Source organism: Furipterus horrens, unplaced genomic scaffold (assembly GCF_987537825.1).
Source record: "Furipterus horrens unplaced genomic scaffold, mFurHor1.1.pri manual_scaffold_4, whole genome shotgun sequence".
Lineage (NCBI taxonomy): Eukaryota > Metazoa > Chordata > Mammalia > Chiroptera > Furipteridae > Furipterus > Furipterus horrens.
The window spans coordinates 22,536,671-22,548,723 of record NW_028327174.1 but is presented as its reverse complement, the minus strand read 5'-3'; the positions used below and the strand labels follow the sequence as shown (position 1 = coordinate 22,548,723).

The 12,053-nt window shown below is 39.6% G+C and overlaps 1 protein-coding gene across 1 annotated transcript in view; it reads left to right on the top strand.

The window, feature by feature from the left end:
* The window catches only part of LOC150011305 (scavenger receptor cysteine-rich domain-containing protein DMBT1-like), a 199,303-nt gene that overhangs the window by 104,856 nt on the left and 82,394 nt on the right, over positions 1 to 12,053 (top strand). Inside the window, 5 exon segments of the mRNA XM_090275094.1 lie at positions 701 to 1,052; positions 1,103 to 1,321; positions 5,283 to 5,302; positions 11,268 to 11,555; positions 11,648 to 11,965. Of these exon segments, the coding sequence (XP_090131220.1) occupies positions 701 to 1,052; positions 1,103 to 1,321; positions 5,283 to 5,302; positions 11,268 to 11,555; positions 11,648 to 11,965 (1,197 nt within the window).

Below are 12,053 nucleotides of genomic sequence, written 5' to 3'. Positions count from 1 at the left end.
CAATGGAATGTTTGGCCAATAACAATGAATATCATCTGACAGCATCACTCATGTAAGGTTGCCCAATCTACTCAAAGACACACATTTCTTTAGCTAAATATCCATACCTAGAGTCTGAAGCCTAGAACTGTAAGTGAAATATTCTGGGATAAACCAAGGCCTGTCTCATGGTACATTTTTAAGCTCTGAATACTATATACCAAGACAAACAATTCTGAATGGGATAAAATTGATGGCTGCTACCTGAGATGTCTGATGAGCTCATTCCAGTTTCTTACTGCATTCCCTTTAATCTTATTCTTCTAGTTCTGAGGTCAATGGAACCAAAATGTGTGTGCTTTATAAGAAATCCAACACAGTGACTGAACTCATTTACCTGTTCCAGGTAGAGATTCTAACACTTCCTATTTATCTTGTACAAGTGCTATGCAGAACTCTACAAATCAGAAGATTGACTCTGATAGAACCCATGTAACAGTTTCTATCTGAAACTATTCACCACTTTATTTTCTACTTCATTTTTCCTGTTTTGTTTTGTTTCCTTTTTTCCTATTCTCAACCCCCTACTTTCTGATCACTGATGTGGGAAACCAGACCCAGGTGTAATCCTAGTGCAGCCCAGCTGCTCATGTGAGTTTGTCCTACAAGATCAGAAAACTCTTCTCTCTTTACCTGTGTAAATGACCCTCTCTCTCCTCAGACAGCGGACAGCTTCGCCTTGCAGATGGGGACAGTCGCTGTGCCGGCAGAGTGGAGATCCTTCACCAGAGCTCCTGGGGCACCATCTGTGATGACAGCTGGGACCTGAACGATGCCCAGGTGGTGTGCAGACAGCTGGGCTGTGGAGAAGCACTCAGTGCCACTGCCCTTGCTCACTTTGGGGCAGGATCAGGCAAGATCTGGCTGGATGAAGTGAACTGCGCAGGAAAGGAGTCCCACCTGTGGAAGTGCCCTTCTGGAGGTTGGGGACGGCATGACTGCATTCACAAGGAGGACGCAGGGGTCATCTGCTCAGGTCTGCACTACACATTGTCCATTGCCTGGGGGAGGAGGTGGGGACCCCTGAGTATGATTCTGAGCCCTGAGGAGGGGTTGCTGAAAGGGCTCAAGGAGAATGAAGCTTCCTTCCACAGTGCCTGTGCAGACAGCTGGGCTGTGGAGAAGCCTTCAAGGCCACTTACTTTGGAGCAGGATTAGGACAGATCTGGCTGGACAGCATGAAGGGTACAGGAAAGAAGTCCCATGTGTGGACATGTCTTTCCTGGGGCTGGGGGCCATTCTCCTGCAGTCATGGGGAGAATGCAGGAGTCATTTGTTCAGGGTGAGTAAATGGCATGTTCCAAAGAAGCTGGTGTCTGATCACTGAGGCAATAAAAGATGAATGGCCTAGAGAATCTGAGAAATTTACCCATAATCCCCAAGTGCACAAAAATCTGTGAATGATGAATTTCATTGACTTTCTTATTATTGTCTCAATTGCTATTCTTTCTTTTTCAGTGATAAAATAGTTCATTCTAGTATTATCTCAATTAAAATCAGTATCATGATTTCTTTTAAATTTTCTTTTGTAAGAATGATTTTGTAAGTGATTTTACAAATTATTACACACATTCCCTTTGTATAGAAAGCCTATCAGAGAGTGACAAGAATGAGGATGGATTTTTCTTGATTTGATTGTTTCTGTATATGTGATGTGAGACCTTTTTTTTTATTGTTTCTCAATTACAGTTGTCTCATTTTTCCCCCATTGCTACCCCCTCATCCAGCCCACCACTTCTCCTACAGTCATATTCCTCCCCGTTGTCCATGTCCAGGAGTCATTTATACATGTCCCTTGACTAAACCCTTCCCTTACTTATCCCCCTTCTCTCCATTCCCCCTCCCCCCTATTGACTGTTATTCTGCTCCTTGTCCCATTAGGTTCATTTGTTTATGTTGTTCTTTAGTTTCCTGTATTAGGTGATATCATATGGTATTTTTCTTTCTTTGCCTGGCTTATTTCACTAAGCATAATTCTCTCTAGTTCCATCCATGTTGTTGCAAATGGCAGGAGTTCCTTCTTTCTCTCTGCTGCATAGTATTCCATTGTGTAAATGTACCACAGTTTTTAGATCCACTCATCTACAGATGGGCACTTAGGCTGTTTCCAGCACTTAGCTATTGTAAACAGTGCTGCTATGAACAAAGGGGTGCATAAGTTCTTTTGAATTAGGGTTTTAGGATTTTTCACGTATAATCCTAGCAGTGGAATCGCTGGTTCAATGGGCATTTCCATTTTTAGTTTTTTGAGGTAATTCCATACTGTTTTTCATAGTGGCTTCACCAGTCTGCATTCCCACCAACAGTGCACTAGGGTTCCCATTTCTCCTCATCCTCACCAGCACTTGTTGTTTGTTGATTTGTTGATGATGGCCATTCTGACTGGTGTAAAGTGGTATCTCATTGTGGTTTTTATTTGTATCTCTCTGATGGCTAGTGATGTTGAGCATTTTTTCATGTGTCTATGGACCTTCTGTATGTCCTCTTCAGAGAAGTGTTTGTTCATTTCCTTTGCCCATTTTTTAACTGGGTTGTCTGTTTTCTTGATGTTGAGTCATATAAGCTCTTTATATATTTTGGAGATCAGTACCCTGTCTGAGATACCATTGGCAGATATGTTTTCTCATACGGTTAGTTTCCTTTTTATCTTTTTTTTTTACATTAGTATGGTACATTTATTATGTTAATTAATGAAACAATATTGATATCTTTTTTTTTTTTTTTTGGTTTTTCAATTACAGTTGTCCCATTTTTCCCCCATTTCTCTCCCCCACCCAGCACACCCCCTCTCCCACAATCATATCCCTCCCTGTTGTCTGTATCCATGAGTCATTTATACAGGTTCTTTGACTAAACCCTTACCTCACTTATCCCCCTTCTCTTCCTCCCCCCTCCCTCCTATTGACTGTTATTCTGCTCTTTGTTCTATTTAGTTCTTTTGTTTGTGTTGTTCTTTAGTTCCTGTATTAGGTGATATCATATGGTATTTTTCTTTCTTTGCCTGGCTTATTTCACTAAGCATAATTCTCTCTAGTTCCATCCATGTTGTTGCAAATGGCAGGAGTTCCTTCTTTCTTTCTGCTACATAGTATTCCATTGTGTAAATGTACCATAGTTTTTTGATCCACTCATCTACAAATGGACACTTAGGGTGTTTCCAGCACATAGCTATTGTAAACAGTGCTGCAATGAATATGGGGTGCATAAGTTCTTTTGAATTGGTGTTTCAAGATTCTTCGGGTATAATCCTAGTAGTGGAATCGCTGGTTCAAAAGGCAGTTCCATTTTTAATTTTTTGAGGTAATTCCACACTGTTTTCCATAGTGGCTGTACCAGTCTGCATTCCCACCAACGGTGCAGTAGGGTTCCCGTTTCTCCACATCCTCACCAGCACTTGTTGTTTGTTGATTTGTTGATGATGGCCATTCTGACTGGTGTAAAATGGTATCTCATTGTGGTTTTTATTTGCATCTCCCTGATGGCTAATGATGTTGAACATTTTTTCATGTGTCTATGGACCTTCTGTATGTCCTCTTTGGAGAAGTGTTTGTTCAGGTCCTTTGCCCATTTTTTAATTGGGTTGTTTGTTTTCTTGATGTTGAGTCATATAAGCTCTTTATATATTTTGGAAATCAGTCCTCTGTCTGTGATGTCATTGGCAAATATGTTTTCCCATATGGTTGGTTTCCTTTTCATCTTGCTGATGTTTTCTTTTGCTGAGCAGAAACTCTTTAGTTTGATGTAATCCCATTTGTTTATTTTTTCCTTTATTTCTCTTGCTTTAGGAGATGTGTCCATGAAGGAATTGTTACGTGAGATATCTGAAATTTTCTTGCCTATGTTTTCCTCTAGGACTTTTATGGTGTCGTAGCTTACATTTAAGCCTTTCATCCATCTTGAGTTTATTCTCGTGTGTGGTGTAAGTTGGTGGTCTAGTTTCATTTTTTTGCAAGTCCCTATCCAGTTCTCCCAGCACCATTTGTTAAAGAGTCTCTTCTCACTCCATTTTATGTTCCTTCCTCCTTTATCAAATATTAGTTGACCATATAGTCCTGGGTTTATATCTGGACTCTCTATTCTGTCCCACTGATCTATGTGTCTGTTCTTATGCCAGTACCAGACTGTTTTGATCACAGTGGCTTTGTAGTATTGTTTGATATCTGGTGTTGTGATTCCTCCTGCTGTGTTCTGTCTCAAGATTGCTTTTGCTATTCGGGGTCTTTTTTGGTTCCATATGAATTTATGGAGTATTTGTTCTAGGTCTGTGAAATATGTCATTGGTATTTTAGTAGGGATTGCATTGAATCTGTAAATTGCTTTGGGTAGTATGGCCATTTTGATGAGGTTGATTCTTCCCATCCAAGAACATGTTATTTGCTTTGATTTATTTGTATCTTCCTTAATTTCTTTCTTCAATGTTATGTAAATTTCAGAGTACAGGTCTTTTATCTCTTTGGTTAAGTTTACTCCTAGGTACTTTATTTTTCTTGTTGCTATAGTAAATGGCATTTTCTTTTTTGCCTCTGTCTCTGATATTTTATTGTTGGTGTACAGAAATGCCTTAGATTTCTGTATATTTATTTTGTACCCTGCTATTTTGCCAAATCCACTTATTATATCAAGTAGTCTTTTAGTGGATTTTATAGGGTTTTCTAGGTATACTATCATGTCATCTGCAAATAGTGATAGTTTTACTTCTTCTTTCCCAATTTGGATGCCTTTTATTTCTTTGTCTTGTCTGATTGCTGTGGCTAGGACTTCCAACACTATGTTGAATAGGAGTGGAGAGAGTGGACAACCTTGTTTAGTTCCTGAGTTCAGGGGGAATGCTTTTAGTTTTTGTCCATTGAGTATGATGTTGGCCTCAGGCTTCTCATATATAGCCTTGATTATGTTAAGGTATGCTCTCTCTATTCCCATTTTGCTGAGTGTTTTCATCATAAATGGGTGTTGTACTTTATCAAATGCTTTTTCTGCATCTATTGATATGATCATGTGATTTTTGTCTTTCATTTTGTTTAGGTAATGTATTATATTTATTGATTTGTGAATATTAAACCATCCTTGCATCCCTGGGATGAATCCCACTTGATCATGGTGTATGATCTTTTTGATGTATTGCTGGATCCTGTTTGCCAATATTTTATTGAGGATTTTAGCATCTATGTTCATCAGCGATATTGGCCTGTAGTTTTCTTTCTTTGTTGTGTCTTGACCTGGTTTTGGGATTAGGATAATACTAGCTTCATAGAAAGAGTTTCAGGTTTTCCCCTCTTCTTGGATTTTTCAGAATAGTTTGAGGAGGATAGGAGTTAGTTCTTCCCTAAATGTTTTGTAAAATTCGCCTGTGAAGCCATCCGGTCCAGGGCTTTTGTGTGCAGGGAGATTTTTGATTACTGTTTCAATTTCCTTCTTTGTTAGTGGTCTGTTGAGACTTTCCACTTCTTCTTGATTCAGTTTTGGAAGGTTGTATGTTTCTAGAAATTTGTCCATTTGTTCTAGATTGTCAAATTTCTTGCCATACAGTTGTCTGTAGTAATTTCTAACTATTATTTGTATTTCTGTGGTATCAGTCGTGATTTCTCCTCTTTCATTTCTGATTTTGTTTATTTGGGTCTTCTCTCTTTTTTTCTTGATTAGACTGGCTAGAGGTTTGTCGATTTTGTTTATCTTTTCCAAACAACCAGCTCCTACTTTTGTTGATCTTTTGGATTGTTTGTTTAGACTCTATGTCATTTAATTCTGCTCTGATCTTGATGATTTCCTTCCTTCTTATTGCCCTAGGCTTTGTTTGTTGTTGTTGTTCTAGTTCTTGTAGATTTATGGTTAGATTTTTTACTTGAGATTCTTCTATCCTTTTCAGATATGCCTATATTGCTATGAACTTTCCTCTTAGAAGTGCTTTTGCTGTGTCCCATAGGTATTGGACTGTTGTGTGTTCATTATCATTATTTTCCAGAAATTTATTGATTTCTTCTTTGATGTCATTGTTAACCCATTCATTATTTAATAGCATGTTATTCATTCTTCATGAGTTTGGATGTCTTTGATTTTTTTTCTCTGAGGTTGATTTTTAGTTTCAAGGTATTGTGGTCTGAAAAGCTGATTGATATAATTTCAATTTTCTTGAATTTGTTGAGGCTTGTTTTGTGTCCTATCATGTGGTCTATCTTTGAAAATTTCCCATGTGCATTTGAAAAGAATGTATATTTTGCTTCTTTGGGGTGATAAGTTTTATATATATCAGTAAAGTCCGTGTGGTTTAGTGTGTTTTTCAATGCTTGTATATCCTTGGTGTTTCTTTGCTTCAAAGATCTGTCTATTGTTGATAATGGAGTGTTAAAGTCCCCTACTATAAGTGTGTTGCTGTGAATATCCTTCTTGTGGTCTTCTAGTATTTTCTTTATGTATTTGGGTGCTCCTATGTTCGGTGCATATATGTTTAGCAGTGTTATATCTTCTTGATGGATTGTTCCCTTAAGTATTATGAAATTTCCTTCTTTTTCTCTTTTTATTGCCCTTGCTTTGAAATCCGTTTTGTCTTATATGAGTACTGCTACCCTAGCTTTTTTTACAGGTCCATTTGCTTGGAATATTTTTTGTATCCCTTTACTTTCTGTCTTTGTAAATCTTTTGTTTTGAAGTGTGTTTCTTGTAGACAGCAAATATGTGGATCCTGTTTTCTTATCAATTCCATTACCCTATGTCTTTTAATTGGAGCATTTAATCCATTTACAGTTAAGGTTATTATTGACATGTATTTATTCATTGTCTTTTGTACCTGTGTTTCTCTCCTCTTTTTTTCTTCTTTTTCTTAAAACATTCTCTTTAGCATCTCTTGCAATGCTGGTTTGGTGGAGATGTATTCTTTTAGTCTTCCTTTGTCTGAGAAACTCCTTATTTCACCTTCCATTTTGAATGAGAGCCTTGCTGGGTAGAGTATTCTTGGTTGTAGGCCTTTGTTTTTCATTGCTTGAAATATTTTTGACCATTCCCTTCTGGCTTGTAGTGTTTCTGTTGAGAAATCAGTCGATAGTCTTATTGGAGCTCCCTTGTATGTGATTTGCTCTTTTTCTCTTGTTGCTTTTAGGATTCTCTCTTTGTCTTTGAATGTTGCCATTTTAATTATGTTGTGCCTTGAAGTGCGTTTTGGGGGTTTCTCTTCATTGGGACTCTCTGTGCTTCCTGAACTTGTATAACTTTTTCTCTCATCAGGTTGGGAAATTTTTCTGTCATTATTTCTCCTATCAGCTTTTCTATTCCTCGTTCTTCTTCTTCTCCCTCTTTTATTACGATGATTCGGATATTATTTTTCCTAATGCTATCCTGTAATTTCCTTACATCTTCTTCATGCTTTTTCAATCTTTTTTCATTTTGTTGTATTGTCTGGGAATTTTTTTCTACATTGTCCTCTAACTCACTGATCCGATCCTCTGCTTTGTTTAGCCTGCTTTTGATTGATTCTACTGTCTTTTTCAGTTCATAGATTGTATTCTTCATTTCTTCCTGGTTCTTGTTAATAGTTTCTATGTCCTTCCTTATGCTGGCGCAGTTCTCCATAAGTTCCCTGTAATTTTCTTTAAGCTCCTGGTAACTTCCTTGGAGGTTGTTGTAGTTGTTTTTGAGGTTGTCGAGTATATTGAGCTTCTTCACCATCATTGTTTCGAATTCCATGTCTGACATTTGGGCTGTGTCTATTCCATCTACCTCTCTTTCTGGGGATTCCTCTTTTCTTTTCATTGAGAGGTTGTTTCTGAGTCTTACCATGTTGGATTCTTCTTGTTTGTTATTGAGTTTTGTTTTGGTTTGTTTGTTTGTTTTTGTTTTTTTGGATTTGTCTACTTTGACTTCCCACCTTTGTGGTATGAGATTCTTTATAGGAGATCTGGGGGTTTCAGTGGTGCAGTCTCTTTGATCTCCTGAGCCTCATGTTCTTGGGTTACCCTTTATGTCATTTGTTTATGCTGTCTGATTACATTTCAGATGCTCTTTGGTGGGATCTTCCCTCTGGCTAGTTGATTGAGAGTCACTCTGTCCACTTTGTCTTGAGTTCTTTTGTGGAGATGCTGTTAAAAACATAAACACACAGCCCAGGCAGGAAACCCATACCCTCAAAATTATCCCCCACCCTCTATCCCGCTATTGTCAGCAAATGAGCCAGTATTAATATAAATGGAGAGAGGTTAGGGCTTTTATACTATAGGAAGAATAGGTAATAGTTGTTTTTAAAGAGGAAAAATATGATTTTTGAGAGAGGGGATGATATATTAGTAATAGTAGCAAGTAGTGTTGAGACTATGCAAGACAGTAGGTAATATTTACATTGTATGTTAACAATAATAAAAGAAAAAGAGGAAAGAATGCAGAATATAGTAAGAAAGTGGAATTGTATAGTATTAGATTTATATGGTAGTTATATTCTATTTAGTGTGAAGGGGAGGCTAAACAAAACAGACAAATAAATAAACAAAAATTAAAGAGGAAGTATGAGAAGGAGAGATGGTATGAAACAAATTAAAGAGATAGTTCTTTTTTAATTCTTTTAATAAAAGTAAAAATTAAAATTAAAATCAAGAAATTAAAATAAAATAAAATACAAATAAAAAAACTAAAATAGAAATAAAAATTTTTTAAAAAATACAAAAGGAAAGTTTTTACTCAGTTCAGCCTTTGTGTGTCATCTTCTTTTTCTGCATTCACAGCTGGTCTAATGAGGCAGGCCAGAGGTTCCTGATCCTTGCAGCAGCGGTGTGCGCCAGCATGCAGTGTTGGTTGCACGACCAGGTTACTCTGGCACAACAGCAGTGGTCGATGCATTTGTTTGGTGCCTTTTTGGAGCGGGCTGGGGTGCTTGTGCACGCTCGCACATGCGCGCACAAGGTGGCCTGTGCGCTAGCCTTAGACCTGCCGAGCTGCACCCCGGGAGTCAGTCTCTTGCCCCTTGGGGCGGGGCCCTGAACACTTGTGCACAGTGGAAGTGAGTGTCTGTGAGTCGCTGCCACCCACTGTTCCAGCACCGCAGCCGCCTGCCGTTCCTGTACCCACCTGGGCGGGTATGAGCAGAGCTTGCGCAAGTGGGCTGTGCTCCAGCCTGGTGCCCACTGGGGCTGGCCAGGGGTTTCTGTGCATGGTCTTCTGCATGCCCAGCGGGCCCACTGTGCGCCCATTGGGGCACTAATCTTATGTCTGTTGGGGTGTGTCCGAGAGGCACCCGAACACGCAGCGACCTGGCTGAGTGCCTGGGCCAGTGAATGAGGGCACTTCCCTGTGAGCGCCTCCACTACCCAAGGGGAGGGTTGGGGAGTAGGTGAGTGCACTTCTGTGCCTGCGCTCCTCAAGAATGTCCTATAACCCCCAACCTTTCCTCCCCTCTCCACTGTACACAAGAGAAAAATTTAAAGGAAAATCACATCTCACATGCACAGCAGTACACTGTTTCTTGTCTTTCAGTGCCAGATGCCACATGGCCCAATCCTGGTTCTGAATGTGGGCAGAGATCCGCTCTCCTCCCAATTCCTAAGTTCAGTATTTCTTGATAAAACTAGTTGTCTCTCTGCCATTTCTTCTGCTTAAGCAGATTTTTAGAAATGTGCCCCGGTCAGGAAGACCAATTTCCAATAGAAGGGTAAAGGGCTGAACAGGAGCTCTCAATGTAAGCCTAGTGCCTACACTGAGAAGTTCACTCTCTCTTCTCAGTTAGCCAGTCAGAAGTTCAGTGTCAATCAGATTCTTCCTTTGCCCTCATTTGTACAGAAGCTTCACTTATCTTCCCATATATATAGAAATAGCACAAAACAAATGGTTATTATCTGTGGTGAGCCCAAATACTATTTTACTTCAGATGATAACATCTGTGGAAGTACTGAATTGTTAAAATTTCATTATTCACTAGCAATACCAGTCTTGCACAGATATTAAAATCTCTTTACCAACCACAGACCAATGAGAGGATTTGTCACATCACAGAAGTGAACAACTTTAGTCAATGTGAAAATGTGGAGTCATGTTAGGTGACATACTGAAAAAGTGTGTGTTACCAAGGGAGCCCCAGAATGAGTCTTTTATACAATCAACACTTTTTCAAAGAATATGTGTATGAAAACAATTTTTTTCTCTCAGTGCCTTATGTTTAGGTGGTAGAAAGAAGGAGCACAGGGTGATAAATGTGATTAAAACTTCTTTCACAAGTATTTATTTCAAATATTCATAGGTTTCATCTATACTAAAGATATGACAATTTGGAAGTCTCCAAATTATAGTTTGTTTGCTCTCTGCTTCCTTCCCCTTTTTCTCCATTTTTACAGCATGCTGGCTTCTTACCTCAAGAATCCAAGTAGTAGAGGAATATACAGTTAGCATATAGATAGGATTAAAATACTTCAATTACTCTTACTCCTTAGCATTTGCTAAGGTTCCCATGTCTGGGAAGAAAAACCCAGTATGAAGTGATCAAGAAACTTAGCTGTCTTACATAGTCCCCCTGAAAACTCACTCCCTTCCAGGTTCATTGGCAAACCGTAGGGTTCAAGAAAGATGACTAGGACCAGTCACTCCTTTTCCTATGACTCTTGGAGCTTTCTTCACATCCAAATTCATCTTTGGACAACTTCTTTCACAATCAGGCCACCTAAGGAATTCTTGGAACTTTTGCCATCACAAATTATGGGAAAAATAAAATGTGAAATCATAAAACTGGACTGGTTATATCTATATTTCCTCCCTTGAGCTATAAGTTTGTCTACAGTTTGGCATGCACTCATGGATCCAACACTCATAAGTTTTCCTGTCCTCAGTCACTTGAAGAATGGCTACTGAGATAAAGCTGCTCAGAATTCTAGCCCCAGAAATCTCAGGATACCCTTCTAACATTGTCTGCATGATAGGCCTCTAACCTCTTTAAACCCATGGACTTTTTTTTACTATGGGTTAATTCATTTATTCATACCTCTACACAAGTTTAAATTTCCTTGGGCCTACTAATTGTTAGACCACTAGGTAAGGAATCCTCATTTCTAACCTACTTCAGAGTGTGCATTTCTCTCCAGACACTTGTGTATGAAAATGCAATTCTGACAATACCTGTCACAATCCCTTTCCATGCCCCACCACCAGAAAAGGAAAACTTTTACACCATTGCCTATGACATGTTTCCAGTTGCCAAGCCAGGATCATGACACTTCGCTGGGTCTGTTTGCTTGTTCTCTCAGGATTTTTGCGCCTGGATGGAGGGAGTGGGCCCTGCTCAGGGCGAGTAGAAGTGAATCCTGGAGGAGACTGGATTCCAGTGTCTGATGGAAACTTTACACTCCCCACTGCCCAAGTCATCTGTGCGGAGCTGAGGTGTGGCAAAGCTGTGTCTGTCCTGGTGGATGCACCCTTCAGAATGTCAGATGGACAGGTGTGGACTGAAAAGTTCTTGTGTAGGGAGCAGGAGCCTGAGCTCTGGATGTGCCCTAGAGTGCCCTGTCCAGGAGGTGCTTGCCAGAAAAATGGGGCTGTTCACGTTGTCTGTTCAGGTGAGATGCAGAGCAGAATTTCACCTCCCTGCATATTCTGTTGGGGCAAGAAAAACATGAGATTTTAATAAAGTACTGTTTTCACCTACCAGCATACACAGAAATACGGCTCATGAAAAACGGTACCTCTCAGTGTGAGGGACAAGTGGAGATGAATATTTCTGGAGAATGGAGAATGCTCTGTGCCTCCCACTGGAATATGGCCAATGCCAATGTCATCTGTCGTCAGCTCGGATGTGGAGTTGCCAAATCTACCCCAAAGGGAGCATACTTTGTGCAAAGAGATGATCGGATCTGGAAAGCCCAATTTCACTGTTCAGGGGCTGAGTCCTTCTTGTGGAATTGCCCTATGACTGCCCTGGGCATTCCTGACTGTACCCATGGGAACATGGCCTCTGTGATCTGCTCAGGTAAGAGAAAGGGAAGGGCTAACTGGTACTAAGGATGTTTCTTGAGTGAAATTTCCCTAAGAGCAGAAAGTGTGGGAAAGTAGGTATT